This window comes from Filicampus tigris, chromosome 5, assembly GCF_054856515.1.
Source record: "Filicampus tigris isolate MCC_2025a chromosome 5, RoL_Ftig_1.0, whole genome shotgun sequence".
Lineage (NCBI taxonomy): Eukaryota > Metazoa > Chordata > Actinopteri > Syngnathiformes > Syngnathidae > Filicampus > Filicampus tigris.
In genome coordinates, this window is record NC_141221.1 from 11,736,440 (window position 1) to 11,762,853 (window position 26,414).

General features: G+C 41.2%; 1 protein-coding gene across 5 annotated transcripts in view; it reads left to right on the forward strand.

Moving 5' to 3' along the window:
• The window catches only part of mctp1a (multiple C2 domains, transmembrane 1a), a 100,528-nt gene that overhangs the window by 65,757 nt on the left and 8,357 nt on the right, over positions 1–26,414 (forward strand). For 3 of the 5 annotated variants that reach the window (XM_086030735.1, XM_086030737.1, XM_086030738.1), the window contains 4 exons: positions 5,557–5,613; positions 22,550–22,659; positions 22,911–23,020; positions 24,087–24,184. In XM_086030735.1, the coding sequence (XP_085886861.1) occupies positions 5,557–5,613; positions 22,550–22,659; positions 22,911–23,020; positions 24,087–24,184 (375 nt within the window). Of the gene's footprint in view, positions 1–5,556; positions 5,614–12,393; positions 12,493–22,549; positions 22,660–22,910; positions 23,021–24,086; positions 24,185–26,414 lie in introns of all 5 variants that reach the window. The other 2 variants (XM_086030733.1, XM_086030734.1) reach the window with 1 other exon arrangement.

Here is a 26,414-nt window from a genome sequence, read left to right on the forward strand (position 1 = left end):
GACGACGCGGCAAGCCTGTTGTAGAGTTTTTCCTGTAGACGCTGTGGCTTAAAGCCTACAGAAAGTTGAGGCAGTCTAACAACAAGTGTGCGCTAGCTGTCAATTCTGCCATTGACGAAACCTATCAAGAAGGTCTTATCAAGATAAGAACGCTGAGTAGCACAGTTCAGCTTACCAGTGTTAGTGTGGCATCTTACGAGCAAAACAGTTTGAATTGCAACAGCGGCCTGCAGCTGAGGGCATTCAACGATTTGTATCCCTCCTTCTTGACATGTGGCCCTCTATAATAAGACAAGCTTTGAATTTGTTTGATTCCTTGTTGACCGTAAGAGAAGAGAGCCATTAGAGAAGATATCCGTCTTTGCAAGGAAGGCACCAGTGCCACTTCATATCATACTGAATATGAATATGAAGTACTTAAAGCGGTAGTCAGCCCAAACATATTTTTTTTCAAGAATATGTTCTATGCAAGCTCACGAGTTGAAACAAGGCATTCTGATAAATATTGCGTTTATGGAATAAGAGTTAATCCACTCGTTTTTAGCCATCTCTGGGGGCGGCCATTTTGTCACTTTTGCTGACTGAAAATGACATCACAACTGCTCAGGGCTCAGGTAACGACCAATCACGACTGACCTGTTTTCTTAAGCTGAGCCGTGATTGGTCGTTATCTGAGCTCTGAGCAACTTCGATGTCATTTTCAGTTTACAGAAGTGGCAAAATGGCCGCCCCCTAGTCATGGCTAAAAAGGGGTGGATTTTGTGTTTCAACTAGTGGGCCTGCATTGGACATTCTTGAAAAAAATATGTTTGGGTAGATTTCCTCTTTAAATTGGAGTAATCACCAATACCAAGTCAATACTCGATTATACAATTGACTTGCAATTTTGATGAAAATGTGTTTTATTGTAATTAAATATCGTTCAATATCACTTTTTAGAGAAACAAATGGACATTACTGACATTGCAACATCAATAGACAAGGCAAGACACGGTCATAGTCATAGTATCATAGCAATTTCACAAATATTCTATGATGCTGAGTACACATGGACAGTATCGGCTCGGTATCGCTGCATCCCTGTTGCTGCCTGTTACACAGAACCCAGCGTGAGAGCTTGCCGTGATACTGCAACTCATATCGAATAACGTGACATCACCTAGTGTGACAGACCTACAACCATTTCTTTTAAAACAAAGTCAGTATCAGGTATCAAATATCACACCCAAGTGCCCAGGAACACCCCAGTCTGTCTGTGCCCTTTTAGACAGAACCACAATCCCCCCAAAATATGAAAAAAAAAAAAAAACTGCCTTCACAAATACTTTAAAAGAGGCTAAATTCAAACTATACTCGGTACCCTAGAAATGTAGTTGCAACCCAAACATTTTTTTGACTGTTTGCAAATAGGGAAAAAAAACATTGAACCAACATGAACTGTTCTGTCAATAGGCAACGAGGTTCTATAATACTCATTATGTTGTCAGCAACGATAAGCAAATGTGTCAGCAAATAAGCAATGAGGAAAGATGGCTTACATTGCGTTTCTTCATTGGAATAATAAAGGCAGATCTTCATTAATACGGACCCATCCTTCACACCCAGCCCCCCATCTTCCAGTCCCAGCGGTACAGGGGCCTCACCCCAGTCTAGCTCCCTGCTGGGTAACCCTGGTTGGGGCAGTGCAGATGGAAGGGGGCCCCCCTCTGAGAGCCGTGCCTCTGACAGCTTGTGAAGGGCCCGCGTGGGTCAGCCAAGCCCAGCCAGCAGCCCCTTATCACACTCACAGCCCTCCCTCAGTCGGCAGAAAGTGTGGCGTAGGCATTACGCACACACAGGCACACACGCATGCCCATACACTCATGAACAGTGCATACCAAGTAGGGCCTTGAGATCCCCCAGCCAGCAAGTTCCACCAACCTCGGCAGCTGCAGAGGTTAAACCCCCCCCCCCCTAACGTATCAAAGAAAGAGCAGAGGAGAGATGGAGGGAGGGATGGAGGCATTGGAGAAAAAAGGAGGGGAAAGTATATCTTCATGTTCACTGGAATGTCTGCCCAGGCATCAATTCCCCCCGCGGCTGTCATTGGCAAGGTTAGGCTGGCAGATAGTGGAACTCTGTCTGCTCAGACTGAGGAGTTTTTTTTTTGTTTTGTTTTTTTTTTTAAGCAAGAAAGGAAATCCACCGGCCAGTGTTATTGCATCCGGCTAAAGTTTACAAAAGGTTTTCCTGTTTTGTTTTCATTTTTTTAAATCATGTATATGATTTATGATGCAATACGTTTATTAACTTTGTTTTGGTTCATAGAAGGAAGTCTAAATTATAGTGGTTTAACTTAGCACGCAATTGTCCAAATGTCAAAACCAGAAACAATTAAGGGGCAGAATAGTGGGCTAGTAGTTACGGCAAGATTTTATTTTGAAGTTGGCTTGCACCAACTTGAGCCAGAGCCAACTATCCAATTGTGTCTTGTTTCTTTGTAAATCAGTGTTCTTAGACTAAGTCTTATACTTCTGTGGCCGTTTTAAAACTCTCAATGTCATTTGGCTTGCTTATAGTCTTTGTATACGCGCTATATTATCACCATGTTTGTAAGAATTTATAGGGCACGGTGTAATCTGTGAGAGCACCCTGCATCATCCCCGTATTATTTGAATCGATTTCAATATGTTAATCTCCACCTCTGTCTATATTGAATTCACCGGAGCGGCTCTGCAGGCAATGCGAGCTCGCTGCGATCCCGTCGACGGCTTTGGCTTTGAGGCTGCCACCGCTGTAATGATAGTAATTCAAGCAACATGATAATGGGGGGGATAAGCAGCCAAATCATATCATATAGCACACAGGTCTGAGAAGAGAGAAGAAAGTGAGGCAAATGGAGAGGAAGGTGTTTGGAATTCAGATGTAATTTATATCCCCCCTTAGTGAGACAGTAGCTTCAGCGTGCGCGTTTAGCCGTGGCAATCTTCAGGGCAGATGACATGTTCCGTGGCGTTTTATTTATTAATTTTACACCGTCTCGTCGCAGGAAACATGACGTCTCTGTGTAACCAGAGGCGATGGAGGAGCGAGCGGAGCGGAGCGCAGGAGGAGACAAACGACTATCATTCTCTCTGTCTCTCTAGGTCATGCTTCTCCAGCTCGCTCATGCTCATTCCCTTTGTTTAAAGTTTGGAGTGTGTGCCAGGCGTGCCCTTCTAAAGCCTCTGTGTGGAGGAATCCATTATGTTTGTATTTTGGCACGGGTGAAAGGATTTGGGTGGAACCGTGATGACTTTATAAACAGTTATAGCTCATTTGTTTGAGGAGCCAGAAGGCTTTCATATTACAATAACTCTTCGACAAATTTTGCTGCGCCTGAGAACAAGACTTTCCCTCTCTGCTACTTATATAACATAGTCGTGAATTTATTCCGCGCGGATGCGAGCACTCAAGCTCATTTGTCGAGGGGGTGACGGCATCTCTGTGAAGTGGGAATTACCCGCCGCCATACAGTTTCAATAAGGAGTGCCATTCATATGCGCGGCTCACTTGCCCCGCTGACTGGGAGTTATTGATAGAGCACGTACACACGCATACACAAGTACACGGCGCACTATTGACTCTACCCGCTGCTGTTCTGAACTCCTCTTTGTTTGTGTGGGAAGCTGCATTTACATAAGAGGCTTATGTCAGCTGCCACATAGTTTGCTCACTTACTTCAATGAAAAACAAAAAGGACAAAAGCTATTGTCCCTTTAAGTCATGATTTTTGGATGTCTCCAAGCTGGTGAGTGTGCTGTTCAGGGGGATGTGGGGGCGATGAGACCAGTCAAAAGGTTTGATGGCTTTTCCAGCACTGACTGCAGCACAACAATGATGTTAGAGGGGGTGGCAGCTCATGTTCTTGTTTGTTTACTAAATTGGGGGCAATTACACAAGCTCGTATTTTTTGGATGTGTGATTGATGAATGATTGACAGCAGAGGTGGAGAACGAATAGAGCAGTGATTCATGCATTGAGATTGTTTGGCTTGTAATGAGAATGATTACATACACATACCGCAGGTTTGTGGTTGCTATGCTAACTTGGAGACTATATATATATATATATATATATATATATATATATACGCTATATACGCAAAATCACATTTCGGTTCGGTTCGGTTTCTTGAAAACTTTGGTCCAGTATATTTTCGGCAGTGTACGGGGGACCTTTGAGCTCTGGCTTGTTTGCGTATGCCATTATAATGCCATCCATCCCTGCATTTATGATTTATCACGGCTTCTGGCGTTGTGGCTCCTCTTTAGTGCCGCCACCCTCCTCTCCCGCGTGCAACAGTCAATAGCGCCCGTGTGCGTGGATGAATGGCATTATTACGGCATACGCAAACAAGGCAGCTCGAAGGTCCCCCCGTACACTGAGGTCTCGTGTTTGGGAACATTCTGGCTTTCCTGTTAAAATCGCCGATGGGGAAAGGTACGTGGATAAGTCCCAAAGTTGTGTGCCGACATTGCTATATGAGATCGGCGGCTATGTTGCAGGTAGCACGTCTAAAATAACGCACTTAAAAAGCGGCTTCGTTCTCCGCTGCTCCTCTCGCTAGCCGTACCCCTAATATATAAGGTATCTCTCTCTCTCTCTCTCTCTCTCTCTCTCTCTCTCTCTCTCTCTCTCTCTCTATATATATATATATATATATATATATATATATATATATATATATATATATATATATATGTATATGTATGTATATGTATATGTATGTATATGTATATATGTATATATATATATATATATATATATATATATATATATATATATATATATACATATATACATATACATACATATACATATACATATACATACATATACATATATATATATATATATATATATATATATATATATATATATATATATATGTATATGTATGTATATGTATATGTATATGTATGTATATGTATATATGTATATATATATATATATATATATATATATATATATATATATATATATATGTGTATATATATGTACCTTATAAAAACAAAGGACTGACGAATGATATGACCAACTTCATATTTGCTTTTGTGTGTTTCACTTCCTGTAATCTATTTTTGCCAATATATTGAGCATTTAAATCATTCATCAAAATGGGTAGGTGGCATTAACAGATGGAAATGGAAGCCAGTGATGTCAGAAAAAAACGAAACAAAGAAAGCTCCGCTGAAAGGTTGTGAATGCTTTTGTGCAATACGATTTAAATAGATGTTAATCCTCTGCACGCTAACATTCTATACCAGAGCATATACACAAGTGTCAATGTATTTGAACAATAGAATGTTTCTAAAATTAAATATGAAGGGTAACTCATTTCAAAGCTTGAAACACATTTAGCCCACAGGCGCACGTCCACTTGCTCCTCATATTCATTAAAAGACCGCTGCCGGACAAAAGTGTCACCCATCAGCATTAATTTCAATCATAAACTGCTGTACTATCTAAAGTTTATCTCTTGCTGTAACGTAAATGATTTATCCCTCTGATTTTTTTTTTTTTTTATTCTTCTAGCAAGCAATGGAGGATCTGATGGAGGACGAGGATGAGGATTTTGACAAAGATGACAGGGTAATTATCCCGCTTCGGGGGTACACACAAACACATTGACACACAAACACACACGCACGACTGCCCAAGGGTTGTTTCGGTTTGCCTTCTAGTCAGGGAACCCAGAAAATTGTAAGAAATGCTTTAGTCCCCCCCCCCCCCCCCTTTCTCCTCATCTGCTTAGGGCACAAACACATATCCAAACATTGTACAGCCTTTTAACCTTTTTGACAGTACATTTCTCAACTTTTCATTCTAATGTGGTGTTTTCTTCTTCAGTCAAGTTTGGTCCCCTATCCCACTACCGCCCCGCCTTTAACATGTTGGCGGAATTACATCACTACCGCCATGCTTCAGCTCTGTTTCCTGAGAACATGCACCCATATAAAGTGCTTAGTTGGCTATTTAGGTCCATTCACTGGCCCTTTATGTCGCAATAAAACAGCATCTGGGCTTGTCCAGACACTATCAGGTAACAACAGGTGGCTGCTTTACTGCCTCTGCTCGTTTACACTGTAGGAACAGCTACTGAAACAAATGCCACTAGATAGATTACAGTACTTCGTAATTGGAAATTGAAATGCTGGAAGAGCTGTGTTCTCGCCTATCGTGTTGTGCGGGAGATACATTCCGATTTGATACCACAGGGTGAGAATAATTTACTAAATTCGGAAGTCGAACCCTGATAGAGATATAATGTAAGCTTTCAAGAGTGACCAAAACCTGCGAAGTGGAATTTGACGAGCCGTTAGTGGATGCCTTAAAGCCACACTCCAGCAATATAAAGGTTAGTAGGCTAAGATGTGGTAATTTGCATGGTCTGATTTGGTAATCTATTTGGAGGGGGAGGGTGGGGTGTCTCAGGAGGTTTGTAGTAGTATAATTGTAAAGCCTTTTGAGCAGGCAATTTGATATCTGGAAATTATTTTTGCCCTGAGGATTCTGTGTGCTGAATTTACTTGGAAAATACCCACATCCATCCACATATCCTGCTTATTTGGGGTTGTAAGTTCAAGTTGCCAGCAAAAGGGATACAAAAAAAAAAAAAGAAAGAAAGAGAGAAGTACGCACACGCGGTAGGCAGATGGTCAAATCGTCATCCCAGCAATAAGTCAGGCAATCAGTCAGCCAGCATGCCAGTTGGCTGACGAGGATACGTGAGCATTACATCCCCGCCATGGTTGTGAAGTTTCAAGGCTGAAAAGGTGGTGGGCACTGATTGAAGAAATGCGCTAAGCAACCTTCAATCTTTCTTCCTTCACAGAGTTTTCTTGTCTGTGTACCATCACTACATTCCCTCACCCTTTCAGGAAAAAATACAAATATATAGCATTTGAAAAGCCGCAGGTTATACATTCTGAAATACATTGGTGGACACTTTCTTATTGAAATGAGGTCCGGCAGCAGCTTGTCCGGCTTCCCTCCCGTTTTGGTGCCAAGCTGATTATTCCACAGGCCGTGCGTGCTGTGCTCTCTGGGATAGCCGGATTGCACAGCAGCCACAAAGGCTACAATTTACCAACTCTGGCTTCATACATTTTGATCTATTGCTCCCTTCAACTGTTAGCATTTCATTTGAGCTGCAGGGAAGTTTAAAGGGGGGTATTTTCCCCTTTTCCTCTACATCTACAACACACACACACTCTCTCGCCGTCCATCGATTGATGCTTCTGTTGCATGTTTTTGCCTTCATGCTGACAAATAGTCTCTCTCTCTCCTCCTTCTCTATCACCCGGTAAAGTGCAGAACAAATTCAAGACCTAACAAATGTGTCTTTTACGTTCGATAAACAGTCTTTTTTTCATTGTGCATTGGGTACAGCTTCAGATTGACAGGCTTTAAAAAAAACATGTCAATGAGGACCCTTTTTATGTGCACGGAGACGAGGGAGAGTGAAGGGAAGAGAGCGAAAAAAGATTGATAAATGTGCCCAAGTCTCATTTTAATTGAACTTGAAGCACATGTTGCAAGTATGCACAATTCATCCCAGATGTTTACGCCAGCCATGTGCGCCACAAGGCAGCTATTAGCTGGATAACCTTTGCTCCAAAGGCTAAATGGCGTATTACATGGCCAAAAAATGGAGCACCTGTTTTTCATTGTGCTGAAGACCCCTTGCAAGCTTTTTTTTTTTTTGCCTTGGATCACCATATGTGTTTTGACTGAAGAGATTGCAGCGAAAACATGTAAAGAGACTTTCTTGTGAGCTACAACTGATATTGATCACTTATTAATGATTAATGATATTAATGAGAGTCCATCATGTATTTTATGCGGGACACTTACTTGTTACAGTCAAAGCAGGCTAGTACAGTGGATGTAAAAAGTCGCCACACCCCTGTTTAAATGGAAGGTTTTTGTAAATATGAGACCAAGATAAATCATTAAAAAAATCCACCATTAAATTACATTGAATCTTTTCAAGAAGTGATGTAAAACTAAACAAATAAAATAATGCGGTTGCATTAGTTTGCACACCAACTTATAACTGGGACGTGACTATAATCAAAATTCGCTAATCAAATTTTGCACATATTTGAGACATTTTGTTGTGGGCCGATGAATCCAAGGTCAAACATTTTGGCCATTATGCTGAAAGGTATGTTTGGTAGTAACACAACTTCACTTATTATCAAAATAACACCAACTGTACCTACAGAGACTACATTTACATGCGGTCAGTAACGCTTATAAAACCCGTTTTTTGTTTTGTTTTTTTTAAGCCCGTGTAAACGCGCACAGAAACCCGAATATGACCCCTGGGCTACCCCTTTTCTTACGCGAATATATAAGCCGCACCTTTATACAAGCCGCACCTATCTATGTTGAAAATGTTTATATTTACTGCATTTACAGAACGATTATGAACTATAAATGTACATGTATGTACCTGAGCAGATTATTTCCTAACAGTCTCCTTTAACACTGCAGCAACGTTGTTGATTAAAACGGAACAACCAAGAGAAAATAAACAGTACTTATCACGTCATTTCACTGCCGGCTGCCGCTCCAGTTTGTCAGCTAATGTCCACCAGACTCCACCATCTATTGTTCTACTACATTCTACATATGCACCTGTCTTGTTTTATGTTAATAAAGTCAGCCAATCTAACACACGACGTGCTACCAACTCGCCTGTTGAACTCCTCCACCTGAAGTCACATCCAGTTAATGTATTGTATTGAATTGTACTGTAATTCCGGTTAGAGCGCCCCGGGCGGTGGAAGAAAAATCCACAGAATTAGCCGCACCGGACTATAAACCGCATGGCTCAAAACCTAGGAAAAAAGTCGTGGCTTATAGTCCGGAAAATACGGTAATTTTATGTCTCTGTGAAAATTACACTTTTTATACAGACACACATATATATGCGTATAAGCCCGCACGTCTGGTGCGCAACTTGCCAAAAATACACGGGTAGAGGTAAACAGTCATGTTGAAACACAGACGCAGGAAGATGCAGACCGGCTGATTTATTCCTCTGGTGAGTGACATGAATATAATGTGTTTTATTGACGGAAGAGGAAATTACATCTATTTGCGCCATGACGTGCGTGCGTTGTTGTTTAAATCAGGTTATTCAAACACGGAAGTAACTCTGTCCGCTCACACATGTAAACGGGTTATCCCGATTGTTTCAGAAACCAGAATTTGGACCTTAACCCGAAAATTGACTGCATGTAAACATAGTCTTTGATGCTTGGTGGTGGCAGCATGATGCTTTAGGCATTGTGTTCTTCACCCGAGGTCGTAGACAAGGTGGAGAAAATGATGATCTGTTCTGAAGAGCACAATACTCTGAGGCTTCTGCTGGAACAGCTGAAGTTTATTTGGGGTTAATCAATGGTACTTTACATGCCAATTGTGAACACAGCTCCATCCCGTTTACAAAAGGGTGTGCACACTCGTGCAACCACGCTATTTTAGTTGCTCAATTTTACCATCCCCTTAATAAAACTCCAATCAAATGAGTTACACAGGTTATAGGTCACATTATTGCCATAAGAAGTCTTGAAACTATTTGGTGTCACTTATATCACAACAAAACTGTCATTTCAACTGGGGTGTGTAGACTTTCTAAAACCACTATACAAACAACATAAAAGTTTTTCATTGATGTATGTAGTTTTTATTCTATTGATCCAAAGTTGACTTGTACCGCTTAGAGCTGGTTCATGTCCATAATACATTTAATAATACATGATACACCACATTTTTTTCCAGCTAGGTTTGTCATTGAATCTATATTTACACTATCCCTAAGGAGTTGTTCACATAGTAGTCCAAGTACAATACACCGTACACAATGGTGTGGAAAAAGATCCATATCTCCTATCTGTCACCATGAATAATGGAAACAATGACACCATGACATGACACCCAATGTTATAGGTGTTTGTCAATGGCGGAAGCCACAAAGGGCAATCTTTATCTGTTAGCGCTTCCTTTGGGGAGACAAATTCTTCTCCCTCGATGTAAGTCAGCATCTGGAAGTTAAAGGATGCTGAAAATCCAAAACAACAATGTGTGCCTTTTGAGGTGACGCTCACTTCATGGCAGTCAACCACAAGTGATTCTTTTTTTTTTTCTTTGCGCCATTTATGAGTCGGAAAGATGCGTCTTAGGACGCACTATACAAAATGACCATTGTAATGGTTCCTAAAGGTGACAAAAATTGTGTTCCGTGAATGCTACAGCATTCCAAACAAACAAGAGAGTCCCTTCCCCCACTCAACGTTATTATTAGCAGCCTCATCTAAAAATAAGCAAAGTCTCTTAGTGTAGCTGTGTGACGTTCTCTATAATCCAGTACAGTTCAATAAACTGTACCTTTGTGTGACCATAGAAGAAACATGCAGCGTGTTGCTTCAAAGCATTTGTCTGCAGGCCCTACAGAGTGTAGTAATGTTTCTACCCGAGGGCTCTGTCACCTGCAGGTTCAGCACCGGCTTGAGCATTTGTGTTAACGTGCGCAAGAGTGCGTGTCTGTGCGCGCGTGTGTGTGTGTTGTGAAACAGTTGTCTCCCGGATGAGGAGCGGTTTGGGGGGTTTAAAGCATGCGGTAGAGAGCGAGAGTGAGAGAGAGGAGATTACCCTCACACGGTTGACTGGTCACTGAAGCGCCTGTGCTGCGCTCAGCTAGGCTCCACTAGCCTCAGGAGGACTTGACACAGATAAGATACACACTGCAATCATGTCCTGCTCACGGGTTTACTATTCTCCCTGTCTCTTTCTCCATGTCTATACTGTATCACATGCACACACACACACACACACACACGCGCATGCACACGCACGCACACAATGCATCCAGATTTCTCATTCACACCTTCACGTCCGGGATGGATATTTATCAATATTGATCATTCTAATCCCCATTTCTACAACATTCTGGCACAATTTTATGTGTTGGGTTTTGAAAAAGAATCACCCTGTTCGGAGTTTTCATTGATGTAAAAAGAAGAAAAGAAAAGAAAAAAAAGCATATTAACATGGCACAATTGTGCCCGTATGTGCTATTATTTTGATACAGCTTTGACTCTCGGCTCCATCTCAAGCTAAATGAGGATTGTATGTTTTATTTTTTTAAACAACTGTGTTAGGTGATGCTGGGTTATCAACACCTTCGTAGGACCCGGCACTCCTCCCTCAGTCATGGCAATATCCAATAGTTCAGATAGCAACACGGCACAATGTAATTGCACTAAAGAGAGCACTGGGATTTTTTCCTTTTTTTATTTTTTTATATTTTTTTAGATCACCCTTCTGTGAAGTAAAAAAAAAAAAAAAGAAAGAAACGTGTGACTGAAATGTTCTTGGGAGGCTATTGAGCTTGCAGTGCAGCAGGGTTGTCCTCAGGTATCAAGGGGGTCTCTACTGGCATAATGGGAGTCTACATTCTTTTCTTCTCGCCGCCTGTGAAGGATGAAAAGCGTTCCACTGTAAAAGACGCTATTGACTTTTCCGCTTCGTTTTTCCCATCCCATCTCAGTTTTTTTTTTCTTTTTTTTTTTTTTTTCTTTGACGTTCTACAGAGACGCTGGTTGGAACTGCATTTTAATCATGTTTGGGTAATGGAGGAAGAAGAAGTGCAAGTGGGGAGGAGGGTGAAAGGTGTGAAGGAGCATTGTCTTTCTATGCAAACTATACGGCATTGTTTGTTTGTTTGCTTCTCCGCTTTGTCACACATACATAAGGTGGATCGTCTCTCGCCATCTCGATTCCCTCCAGACGCAGTCCCGGCTTTGTCTTTTTTTGTCTCATTTTCATACTCTAACTATTCCTTTTAGTTTGTGGACTTGGTAAACTAAAATGAACATTTTATTTGTAACTTGCTGTATTCATTATTTGTGCCTCCACTTGTACAAAGAATAAATGCGTCAATGTGCCTTTGAGGCTTCCCATTTCATCAACTAAAGTTTGATTTCCCACTAAACTTCATATTGATTTGACTATGTATTCATTTTACTTTATAGTGATATGACTCCAGTCAAACCCCAGTCAGACATTTGCTAAACAGTGGTCTCAAAGAAATAAATCAGCTATGAAAAACATGTATTATACTGGAGACATGATCATTTCCGTGGTAAAATCAAAGAAAAAGAATCCCACTCTGTAGAGTGAGATTATTTTTCTTTGATTTCATTTTTTTCATTGATTTCATATTTTCACATAGTGAAAATAAATGGTCTTGCAATAATGTATTATTGCAAGACCATTTATTTTCAAACTATAGCTATAGCTTCACACCCTCCTTTCTTTGAATAGTAAAGACAGATCTGACTGTAATCTATCCACAAGGAAACTAAACCAGAGGCCGGGGACGACAGCCGCGATAAAAACCATATCCTCGAAGATATGTTGGCTTCCTGGCACTTTGAATGGATGCTTGCAATGGTGGTAAGTGGGCATGCGTGTGGCTATTCCACTGTCCGCTACTGACTCCTGATGGTGTGTGTCGCTGTCTTCTTGGGTTCGCCGTCGCTTCCTTTAAGACCGTCTTCCTGTCTTGTCGGGGTCTATGTACCTGTCCCCTGTCCGCGTCACACTTGACCAAACCACCCACTTGCACGTTCTGCACTTAACCCAGTCCCACCTCCGGGGGCTCTGCTCTTCTGTTCTTTCGGCTGATGGAGGGCACTAATGGGGGCTCTAGCATGGCAGTCTGCTCCTGTCTTTTTATATTACTTCCCTGTAGTACTGCAAGGTGACAGCTGCAGATTGAAGTGTGACAGTGTGTTAACTATGCTCTGCCAGTGGGACTGTATGCTGTGAGGTATTGGGGTGACTTGGGGAGTAACTCAAGCTAACATCTGTCATTTCTGCCTTTGAAGAGGACACACCACACCACTTATCGATTCACGTCAGTAGAGTCACTAATCTGACATGCGCTCCACTGTGGGGTGGCACTATTATGGCACTGTGGATGGGAATTGGTAATGTTTTTATAACCTTAGAAACCCCAAAATAGAATTCTGTACTGAACTGAACCAAATAAACAGTCAAACCATTGCCTCTTTTTCAACGCAAGCTAGCTGCATGGACTCTACGTACTAGGGGCTGAACTGAAGACTTGTTGTCGTCGACTATAATGTGATAAAAGACAAGTTGAAATTAATTCATTGATGACGTCGTTGATAATGCTCTTATGTAACACAAGGGTCGTGTTGTTTGAATATTTTAAGCCACGCGATCGGAATAGCTGAAGCTAGCACCGCTCGCAGCTATTCTTAGCTTTATGTCGAATGCTCGACATTTCACTTCCTCATTGAGCGTTGTAGTCCGGTGATGGCAGCAGTGGGTGAGTACAGGGTCCACTGAAAATTGGGCAACTGGAAGACAAGATGCCAAAAACACGCGATTAGCATTGGTTGATTGGTTGTCAAGCTTCAAACGTCGGTTCAAACCATACTACTCACCACTGTTTTTTTTCTATTGGCAAAATCAGGTACTTCAAGTAGTAATACATGGTTAGTCTGAGTACGATGTGTGCCAAGCAAATATTATATGGATGACATAAACTAGTAGCTACTGGTTACTCATATGCCGTTAGCTTCCCCTGTTGCTGTGCCTTAGCGATGGATGCAGCATATTATACTCTGCAGCTTCCATTTGCTGCAGTGGTCCATTTTCCTGCTGCCCTCCGCCTTTTCTTGAAAAACCAACAGCCACATGCCGTGAAGTCATTAAAGGTGACCCTCATTCCCCTCCGTTGTTGTGTGTCTAATTCCGCCTGATGCGTTCATTGCGGCGTGCCTTTCACAGGTTTCCAGTAGGACTATTTGGAAGTGGAATACCGACAAGGACCCAGAATGTTACAAATCGCTCTACTGCCCTTTCTCTACTAAAACCAACAACTGTGCTTGGTTTCACTGTGATAGCATCAGACTTCGTAGACGATAAGTGTTGTTCTGATCCAGGATTTCCGCAACTTTATTTTTACGTGATTCCAAAATATATCAACTCGAACTGAAAAACAGAATTGTCTAATGCCGCGAAGGACTAGTTTATTCAAACAGCAACATTTACAATAAAGTACAACTGTATTTCCAATGTTACTTATTTTCTAGCTAGTATGCTAAAAGTTCAACTTGTTGGTGCTGAGTTAAAAAATGTTTTAATGTGTGACAAATGGGAACAGGTGGCCAAAAGTTAATTAAGAACTCACAAACTAAACTTCCAGGGGCTTATAATCCCTTAGTTCCCGAAGCATATGTAGACAGGTGCCGAGGCATTTGGGTGATTTAAGTGTGCTCGTGTGCGATTTTTCTCAAAAAAGTTGCCAGAGAAACAACACATATTCCACATTGCACCGAAAATCCCAATGCTCATTATGTCTTAGGCTGCAATGTTTTTACTCCACGGCTGTTATTGTTCTGAATCACATACAAGTGCGACTGAACCAACTGCACTTTTTCACTGATGATCTATGCATCAAAGTGCTAGAAACGGCATTCGCTGCACTGTAGGTGAGGAGTTCCTGTGTGCTCTCATGCACCCAAAGTAGCTTCTGGAGAGTACCGTCACCGAATGGGATGTTGACGCCGGCATGTGTTCATTCTCAGCCTTCTCTCATTGGACAGAATGTGGAGCACAACACTTGACAGCAGTGTCGTCTGGATTTGAAAGTCAGACGTGGTAGCAGGCAACCGCCACCTTTTCTTTAAACAAGAATCATAAATCTGTAATGAGCACAGAGGATGCATATTTTATTTACTTTTTTGAAGGCGTGATCCCCTCACTTCACACCAGTGCACTTTTACTCAGTTTTTTTACCCATATGAAATTTTAAAAAAGCAAATGTTTTTTTGTAGTTGATTTAGAAGAAGCCCAAATCAGCCACATGGAACTTCTAATGAGGCAATGCCCCCTTTTTTTTTTTTTTTTTTTTTTAAACAAGTGAAGTTAATGCCAGCAACAACTCTTGTGGATTTTCAGACCTACCTAACGGAATAGTTTTTGTTTTTTTTCTTTCTGAAAAATATTGTAAAATATTCATCTATCTATCACCTTAATGCTGCCCCAATACCAACATTCAGACTCAGGCACTATACTACTATACTACATGAAACTGAAATGATACCATGTAAAATCCTAAAACATCATTAAAAGCAATGGAATCATAAATGGCAAAACAGGGATTTTCTAATTCTTTCTATTTGTATTATGAATTCAATAATGTTAGGCAATGGAAGATATTAGCTAACACTCTCTCATGATAAAATACAGTAAAAATTGACACAGCATTTCATCTATTTATCCATCCATTCATTATGAAATTATCACAGCTGATGTGATTTGTAGGCTTGTTGAAAATACAAAAATACTTTAAAGAAGTAAAAAAAAAAAGTGAGATGTGGAAACCCACTCACAATTCACTCAGTCACTTTTACAGTAAACTTCAACTGGGAGTGGAAAATAAACAAGCACATTTGGGATCTTATTTTTCTATCTGTTGGACTGCACAAAGCACATTCAGGGAAGTCACTCTTAAAACTAATGTTACTGAAAAAAATGTGCTGTCGTGCTTGATGGACAAGTGACAATCGTGATTTTAGGTCTTCATCAGAGTGTTTCAATAAAGCGCTGGCAGAGACCTAAAGATCCACAGCTATGGATGGACAAAGAAGGATGGTGTGGAACAGCAAAACCAGGCCAACAGAGGACAAGAGTAATGTTGTCCCATCCATCACACTCAGCCAAGGCTGCATGCGAGGAAGGACAGGCAAAGGAGACCACAGTAGCAGGGGAGCAGAAGTGAGGCTGGGTGGGGGGGAAATCAGGCAAGGTGGGTTGGACTTTGGGTTCAGGTCTATGGGAGGTGAGAAAGGGGCGCAAGTGAGGAGGTCGTGGGGTGTTATTGTTGGTGTGTTGAGCTTGTGAGTAGTTGTAGTGCCGCAGGTGATGAGACACACATATACTCAAATTTAACTCAGTTGGAAACTTTTAACATGTATTTGGTCTACATCAGGGCAACTTAAATGCTGGAGGCGGCGACAATTTTTCATTAGTGCTACGCGGGAGTCACATAGGACCAGGCACCTCATAACTAGATGCATGACAAAAATGCTATTTTAAATGTGGACAAAATATTGTCATATGTGCAAGATATTGGCACTTAGTATATTTCATTTTTGATAATACACTTTTCAATGCATGTATAAAAGAATCAGTATCCTAACCCAACAACAAAGACTTTGAAGCAAACAACAAAATAAACACATACAGTGATTTTTTTTCCAGTGCAAAGGCTCTCTGGAATAAAAATGACCATTCAAGGATGGCACAAAACTGCTGAACAGCAATCCAACATTAAGTGCAAAACGTTTTTTGTACATTAAAAAAAAAAAAAATCAACTCACTCAAAATGTGAATAATATTGGGGTTCTATGATTGTTCACATATATCTCAAATCCGCACACAATTATTAGGCCTACTCACGTAATATAGGGCAATATAAGACCCAGTGTAAGCAAGTCTGCCATCTAGTGGTGATTGGTGATATTACAACTTAAAACTACAGTCGACCCCTGCATATTCGCAGTTCGGCACCCGTGGATTTGCAAATTTGCAGAATTCTTTCGTTTTTTCAATGTAGTTTTCAAATTTTGGATTTTTCATGGTTCTTCCAGGATATCCCAGCACCCACCAACCCCCTCCCCATGCAAATGTCTCCCTACTTGTTGTGTATGAATGTTTATCAGTGTTTTCTGAAGAATTTTTAGTGTTTATAAAGAAAGAAAAACACATTTTTACCAGTTGCCATTCCTGGTCTACTTGCACACTATGTTCAATGTCACCGACTTTGAAGATTTTACCACTTCCTTTTGTAGACAAAAGATTTTTGTCCTTCCTTTGTAGGACAAGTATATCAAGTATTGCAATTCCTTGTTCTTGTTCCTTTTCCTAAAGTGATTCTCTTCAGTCTCCTGACTGGCTAAAATAGCTGTGTGCTTAGAGACTACAGCGCCTCCTGTTGCTTTGGCATGCACTTGACAGCCATGTCATGTGCCCCGATCTATTCTTCTTGAGTTTTTGGACCTTAGAGAAGGGGAACTTGTATCCGAAAATATCCATCCACTGCATGTACTGTGTGTGAGGACATCACCCTAAAAAAATGTCTTTAGGAGAGGTCAGACCCAAAATAAGTTCCCGCTTGTTTCTGACTCTCTCTTGGCACCTGATTTAAACGTGTCCATGCTGTGGGCGGCAAGAAGGTGAAGAGACTAATTACTTGTGTCGAACCTTGTGTGTGCCTGAGCCACCTCCAGCAAGCTGTCCTAACTCTCGTTTGACTTTGGCTCTTTTGGAATAAACCTTTGTGCATGTGCATGTGCATGTTTGCAGACATCTTTTTTAAACGTCTTTATCCATTTGTGACTGGGAGTGGGACAGCCATCGTATCTTAATGCGGCCTTTGCCTTTGCGCGTGTGTATGATGTGCTTGATGACAGTCAGGAAGCATTTCACACTGTAAATCTAAAAACGTGAGTAAAGAGAAGAAGGGAAATGGAAATGTCTTCTACCACATTCACCCATGGTTTTGTAGTTGTATAAGGGAAATTATTTTCAACAAAAGCCGAGCCTGGGAAAAAACGGAACATCTGTCCCATTCATGCAAGCCTGGCCACGTGCCAGCTTGCATGGTGGTAGAGCTGAGGCCGGCAAAGGGCTTTTGTCTTGGCTTGTCATTTCCTGACGGAGGTGTGATATTGTTTAATTTACTTGGCCATTTAGAAGAATCAGTATTCAGAGCACGTGTATTCATATGTCTTGTTTATGTAGCTTGTGTTGAAAAAGGCAAACTATGTAAATTACCTTTATATCATCACAGATGTAAAGTTTGGCTCAATGCTAAAAAAAACAAACATTTCTAAATATCTTTATTTAAAAAAAAAAAAAAATATATATATATATATATATATATATATATATATTTTTTTTTTTTGGTCACACATTTGTCCAAGTGAATACTCCAGAGAAATACTGAAAACATCATGGTGGAAAAGGTGTTAACCCATACTGTTGATCAATGCAAAATCACCGGTATTATTCATGGACTAGATTTGCATTTCTCAGCGTCACTCACCAAGCAAACACGCAAAATAAAAGTCTTATTTTTGCCGCGGTAGAAATCACGTCTTCTCTCTCGACAAAATCAACAAGGATGCCTTGAGTTGCCCTGTGGGAGCCACGTATTAGCATTCTGTCACGTCTCATTTGACATTTCAATTTTTACAGTACGAGTAGAAAGAGCAACAATGAGAAACAGGTGCAGTTTTAGCACAGCAGTCACGTTTGGTTCAGACTAATCATGCAGTGTCAATGGGATTTTTGTCATTACATTACAACTCTTACCTTTGTCATATTTATGGTGTAAGGCAAAGAGAGAACAATGGGATTTTAGGTTAAAGCAACTCTCAAAATGGCTCTGCACTTCCAGCCGTAGATATAGGACAGATATTTGAGTCCATCGTAATTGACTTTGTCCTCAGTGTCCGCTCTTGTTTGGCTCTAGGCTTTAGGTCAGAGAAGGACAAAATGTCTTTGCAAACGCCTTCTTGTGATGATACAAAAGAGGCACATGCACGTATCCCCTCTGGTAAATATTTCATCAAGTGTTTGAGTGAGTTTACCACAAGTTACCGCCGAGTGCAACGTGGTTAGCCTGACTTCGCTGTTTCTGTGCGCCGTGTGCCTTTATGCATCCGCATCACTTTAACAAGCGCTGCCTCCCCTGTCCTCCTTGATGAGAGCACTCCTGCGGTGAACCTGCTCCGCGCACTTCCAAACGGAGCGGCTCGGTGTTCACGTAATGGCTTGGAATTCATGTCTCAACTTTCAAAGGTATGATGCAAGCCTTGGACACAAATATCGCACCAAAAGATCACTTGATATTTCTCTTGCTTGCCCGATGAGAGTTAAGTGATGTCAAGGAGTTTGTGATGCCCAAAGGATATCATGTCAGTTTGTCTTAGTGGAGTTTACTAATTCGCTTTCCGCCAACCTTTGATAAGCACACAATGTCCACAACATTATATTATATTAATCCAAGAACTTCATGTGCCTTACTAAGGTGTCAGATGTAAGATGTGTAATAAAGTTGTCAAAATACGACAGACACCTGAGTCCAGTTCTACAGTACTGCACAGCAATCTAGAACCAAATTAATAAACTGCATGTCCAAATCTTTAAAAGGGAAGTCAACCACCTAAAAATAATTTGCAGTAATATGTTCTATGCGCTTTCACTGGTCTAAAAACAGCATTGCGATTAATATTGCGTTTGTGGCATATGAGTTAAGCAGCAAAATCCGGCCCCCGAGATTTCTAAAAATCGCTGGATTTTACTGCTTAAAGAGGAAATCAACCCAACCACATTTTTTTCAAGAATATCTTCTATGCTAAGATACTCTGTTATACAGTATATTGGGTTTGTGGAATAAGAGTTAATCCACCCGTTTTTAGCCACCGCTGGGGGCGGCCATTTTGTTATTTCTGTTGACTGAAAATTACATCACAGTTGCTCAGAGCTCAAATAACGACTCGCCTGTTTTCTGAAGCTGAGCCATGATTGGTCGTTATCTCAATGCTGAGCATCTGTGATGTCAATTTCAGTCGACAGAAGTGACAAAATGGTCGCCCCCTGAGATGGCTACAAATGGTTGGATTTTGTAGCTTAACTCATATTCCACAAACGCAATATTACTCAAAATGCAGTGTTTCTCCTAGTGGGCCAGCATAGAACATATTCTTGTAAAGATAATTTTGGGGTTGACGTGCTTGCAAGGAACGTAAATGTTAAGCCATTTTGTATCTTTCTATATTAGTTGTATTTTATATATTTTACTCTCATAGCCTAAATTTAGTCTTGAAACGTCTTGTAGTGCATATCTGTTTGCCATTGAACTTATTTTGACCCCTGACCGGTTTGTTTACTATTATTCTGAATCGTATGTACAATAGTACTCTGCTGTATTGTTATATACTGCCTATACGAGTCAGAAACTTACAGTAAATAATACATATCATACTTTTGCACATCTTACTTATAACAGACAAAATCACTAAGATTGATGTTCTTTTATTTGACTGCGGTCACAAATCTGTAGCTCCCCGACTGAACTGGTAGTTACTATAACATATCGCCACAGCACATCGCACATGAACCTGCACTTGCAGTCCATTAAAATGCACGATGGCTCACTCGTTAGGCGGGCTTATTACACTATCTGTCGGAATGATTCAAGCTGTGCACTCTCGTCTCAGGTGCTGGCATTTGTCACATCCGTCGAGGCGGGCTGCACCTTTAGCCAAGCAGAGTTGATTTTATTAGCGTTTGCCTCCGGAAAAATAAAACAGGCAGTTGTCCTCACAGTAACGGGATAAGACAGATGGACTGACGGGCCTTTTGTTTTCGAGTGGGCCTCTTTGGAGACTTATCTCAGCTACGTGTCAATATACAAGCGCTTGGGCTTTATGACGTCAAACCGTCATGCATCAATTCCGGTGATATCCGGTGAGAAGGGACATTGCAGTCCACACACAAATTTATTGAGTAAAGGAAGGGACTATTATTGTCTTTGTGTTGGGGTATACGTAATCATGTTTATAGAGTTACTCAGCAAGACCAGGTGTGCAAATCAAGCTTATCTAATAGCTGTGGGCTGTGCGAGTGCGTGTGTGTATTGGGTTCCATTATAGGAACAGGTTGCCTGTCTCCATATGTGCGCAGTGAGTGGGGAAGCTGGGAAAACAAGGATCTCCATGACTCTCTGTGTTATTACAGCCTCCCGCCTCACCGAGTCTTGTTTGAAGACAGGAAATAGGAGTCAGACGGCAGTCCGAGGGCCATGTGGCAGTGGTTTAGACTTCGGTGACCTCTGACTTATCCGATCCACCCCGCGCACTCTCTCACACCTCTCCCCCGTGTCCCTCCAAGGTAAAAACGTCCTAATCCTGCCCGACCTGCTTTGGATGGGCCCAGCCGGGGCAACCGCAACAGAGTGGATGCTCTGAGATTTGTTTGAGCGAGCAATGGAAAGCAGATGGAATCAGAGGAACTGATTCAGCAGAGGAGGAAGAAATAAAGGGAGACTTGTAAAGTATTTGCAAAGAAAAATAGCCCCTTTGCTTTGTGACCAATTACATCTATTTGTCTTGGGTGGTTTTGCTGTGGAAGCATTGTGGTCTCCTAAACTGCCCCATGGTTCATTTTTAACATTATCAGATCAGAGATGGAGAGCAGAAGAAGATTAGAGGGCAGGCGCTTGTTTTTGGTCTAAATGGGAGAGTTGTGGCAAAGGCCTCTTAGGTTCAGGGATTCTTTTACATCTACTGTCTTGTTACAGCATTCGGAAATTAAATAGTATCCACCCCTCCCCACATTAAATATCGATTCTTGTGAAGAGCCACTGAATGTACAATCAAGAGTACCCTCACTTGTCACAATAACAATACTTTTGACTGCCTCATACTCGCGGGTTGGCAGCTGAGGATTCACATATTGGCAGATTTTTTTTTTCAATAAAAAAAAAAAAAAAAAATGTATATAGAATGTTTATCATTGTTTTTTGAAGAATTTCACTGCTCAACACAAGCCTAGCATTTTTTACTATAAGAAAAAATTTTATAGTTTCACTGTTTTCATCCTACCAGTCATGTAAGGTGGCCAATGAAATGTACTTCCTGTTTTTTCACTTTTTTCTTTTCAAGTTAAGTTAGACCCCTTCCAGGATCATACCTCATGTTTTGAATGGTTGTAGCCAACCTCTTGTTATTCCCCTTGTTAGATTCAGACGCATGTGCACCAAACGTGTCGAGCGCCCTCATTGACCTCATTGTCCAGATTGCTCTCATTTCTATTTGTCAGGTGACTTTTTAACAGTTGCATGACTTACTCAACTCTTTCAGTAAAATTCTGAAGTTCTTTGGCTGTCAAAAACGAACAAGCCCGCCCCCGCCCCTGTTGGTAGTGTCAGATGCCGATAATGATGTCACGGCCGGTGACATCATCACAGCGTGCCAGGCAGTTGCACAATCGGCCTCAGCCTGATCTTGGCAGCAGCGAGAGAGCGAGAGCTAGAGAAAAAAAAAAGAGGACCTCAAAGACTGATGTTTCCATTTGGCTTTCTGTTGAATTCTACCGTTCTATTAACATATTCAAATTGTCTGTTTGAGCTTTTGTACGGAGGAAAGCGTTTTGATTTGTTCTGCCGACTTTATATCTCTATTACCGCCTGGAATGAACACAGTCAATTGGTACAGGATATCCGGCGATTTGGCTCCCCGGTGCGAGCCTTTGACGCTATTTAACATGTATTGTTTCCTCTAAAGATGCCTTTGCCCAGCCTCGCTCCTTTGCATTTCTCTTTGCTCCCTGCTCCCTTACATCTCTTCCTGTTGCACCCTGCCTGCGTATTCCTCCCTTGCCCACAACCCTATCTGTGCCTTTGCAGGACTCTGAGAGAAAGGGCTTCATGAACAAGCTTTATGCCATTCAGGACGTGTGTATCAGTGTGCAGAATGCGCTGGATGAAGTGGCCTCCTATGGCGAGAGGATAAAGAAGTGAGTCGTAAGCCTGCTCCTCGGCGCCCGGCCCGCTGCGCTTTGTGCTCCGCTCCACACGTCCCAGTGTTTTTCTGCAGTGCCAGGTTGCCCCACTTTGCCTTGCCAGCCTGATTAGAACTTACTCGCCGGAAACGCTGCCAGCATGACAAAACGGATGATCCTCCATCCTCCTGAAGCATATACTGCTTAAACAGCCCGAAGGCGCCCCCTGTCAATATTTTCTCACGACCCTTTCCCTCTCTTTGCAGCACTTTTAATTGGACTGTGCCTTTCCTAAGCTGGCTGGCCATCGTCGCTCTTGGAATGGCCACCGTCATTGTTTACTTCATCCCGCTAAGATACATTGTGCTCGTCTGGGGTAAGCTATATTCACAAGTCGCGTTTTGGTGCAATGAATGTGCATTTACTATTACAGTGGTGACTTGACTGACCTTGACCGACCAGACTTTTTACGGAACACGAGCCGTCGCTTGGCCATTGTTTTGTGCTTTTGCGCCGTATCGTGGCAGTGAACTCAAGTCACTTCACAACAAGCAGACGTTCGGCTACCGTTCTTCAAAAAAGAAGCGTCAAGCTGTTTTGATGCCACTCCCGGCTGAAGTTTAATGTCAAACTAAACATAAAACAAAGAACTGCATGTATATTTCAAACAACTGCATAACTTTGCCATAAAGTGTGTTAGCCTAATGCTAACGCTTGATGGGGAAACTGCTTTGGCTAATGAATAGCATCGGTGTCTCAGTGTCAAAACACTTAATTAGAACACAAACAGTGGAGCAACACATGTAGACAGATAATATAACAATACTCGCAAACATATTCTTCAGCCTATGTGAAGAAAGAATGACAAATACAAGTTCTCCTAGAAATGGCAGCAACATTTAAAAGCAATTATCTTGAAAACTAATATATTTAGCTCAATGAATTGAACATTTGAGGTGTTGAACATCATTTGTTTACTCTGGTGCTCAGTGTGTACCGCCTGTCACATGGCACACATCAAGTTGTTAGTTAAAGGGACACTTGGATGAGCTAAACATTGGCACTTATTTAAATAATAGGTTTGCATGTAAGAATGACATCAGTACCAAAATAAAAATCAGTACAAGAGCAGTACAATGTCCATCGAATTGAAACAAACAAAAAAATGTTTAATTTCTATTTAAGTCTTTACTGCATGTTTTTATAATGGAACATACTATAGAGTGTTATTTTCTTATTAAAATCACATCACAAACATTTTTGTTTTTTTACATTAGCGAAGCAATCACATTTTCAATCAAAACAAAATCTTGCTACATCCCTTGTATTGATTCCCAGTGAAATAAGTAGCACATTGATACCTAATTTTGTGTGGTGTTTAAAATGTGCTTGCGTGTATTTTCAAACGGTTCACTCTCATCTCTTTCCATATGTCGATACAGGAGTGAATAAATTCACCAAGAAGCTGCGAGACCCTTACACCATCGATAACAACGAGATCTTGGACTTTTTGTCCAGAGTGCCCTCTGATGTCCAAGTGGTGGGTAAACCTTCTCTCTTTATCTTTACCTATTTACATCTTTTTATTAAGCAAACAAAACAAATACAGACCTAAAACAAAACAAGACAAAAGAAAAAAAAAAAAATGAAAAAACAAAGGCAATGTAGTTAGATCTAATTAATATGAGGATAGAAAAATCCCCTAAATAAACACGTTATGCAAGGAAGAACATATATATATATATATATATATATATATATATATATAATGTAATTGGAGAAATTTCTTGTTATTATATTTATATATATTAATAAGACATTCAATAACCTGAAGACGAGAAATTAATACAGTATAACAAACAACAGTAAAAAATAAATAAATAAATAATAATAATAATAATAATAATAATAATAATAATAATTATTATTCGTAACAGTATATCTAGGGGAAAAGCCGAAAGGATAACAAAAACATATCTCTATGATAGTGATGATAATGGCAATATGATGATGGTGATGATAATATTTTTTTTAAATTCTATTTTGTGGTGCTTTTGTTTTGCTTTGAGGACATGTAATCAGATAACAAGGTTAAGTAAGTTTAGTGTCCAGCAAAACAAGGATGATTAGTTCCGTATATACCCTCACAAAGCACCCAAGCGAGTTGCTTTTTTTTTTTTTTTTTAATCACTTGGCCTCTAAAACCAACAGCTCCGTGTGGTTTTGCCTCCACATAAACTTAGAGATCACATTTCCTCATCACTAAAAACTACAAATGTGTTTTCGGGACAATGCGCCGCCCATAAGAAAATGCAGCTTAAAGTGCAATTAAGCAGCGGCTTGTGAAAGCGGTCGTGTTATCCGGCACCAACGGAATGCGTCGTATCCGCGAAGCCCCGCTGTGCCCCGTTCAACACACGCATGCACAAACACACACATTTTGTGACCTCGGGCCTGATACGACCAATCCCCTGGCACATCAGCGCGGCCAAACTTGCTCTTTGATCGCTTGCTGTCTTTCATCTTTACAAGGTCATATTCCTCGCTCTTCTGCACACCTCCGCAAGACCCCCTGTGCTTTCCCCAATTCGACCCTTGTGCAACTTTACAGCGCTGCGTGTACTTTTTTTTTTTTTTTGGGAGGGGGTAGGGGAGTGGGGCTGTTGCAGTTATTTGCACGAGGCAGGTAGCCGTCACATTAAATTAGCCCAAGCTGTCCCCTCCGGTGAAGTGCAACCACCTGACACACCTGGAGCCTAAAGGGAGAGGGATGTAAAGGGGCACAAGCCCAGCAGGTACAAGGCCTTTACAAGGACCCTAATGAGGGCCTGCTGGACGGGGGCTTTGGGGGTTGGGGGCATTCTGGTCTGGCGTGGTGCACATGCGGTAATAGTTGTGTCAGCTGTGATCATTTCACTGCTACTGTCACAGCGTTAGAGTTTCTTTATTTGGAATATGTATTGAAGCAGTGCAATGTGCCTTCAAATCAAGTAAAATCAGGTTTTGTTATTGCATCTCTCTGGAAAACATGTTGATATCGAAACATGCTTAAATGTCACTTTTTATCGTTCTCAATATATGACACCAGCTGCAAGCTTTTTATTACAAGCCATTTATTTACATAATGGGAGAGATCCACTGCGGTTGTTTTCAACCACGTGTCTATAGTTGCTCGATTACGGTGACTTAAAGTTTTCAGGCAGAAGTGACAAAATGTCCGCCCCCTGAGATGGCTAAAAACGGATGGAATTTTGCTGCTTAACTCATATTCCACAATGTATGTTTAATGTTTATGTTTATGTTTATTTATTTAAATGTCCTTGTTTCAACTAGTGGGTCAGCCTTTGCTGGTGGAGGGCAGGCTTGACAAATGACAGACACAAGCCACCTAATAACTCCGTCAAACACTCGTATAAGTCGAGATCTCCAGTGGTGCGTTGGGGCTGCAACAGACGGGCTGACACTTTTACCACCTTTACCTAAAGTTTCTCTGTGGGTAGAATTTTAAAAGACTGGCTTATGTCGCTACGCACACATTTTAGAGCCGCTGCTTTTATCAGAGAAAGGTCTATTGATTTAGATACGGTACGAGCGTATGCCATCTTTACGGACATGATCAGGGAGTTCATGTCCTCTCGAACGTGACCAAACCGAGCACCTTTATGGGGCTACGTCTTCTCTACCTGACGTTTGGGAGGTGTCAGTGCAGTATTATGTTTTACGACACCATTAGCCATGTGAGCTGGGGAGTGTCTAAGTGGGGCCAATGC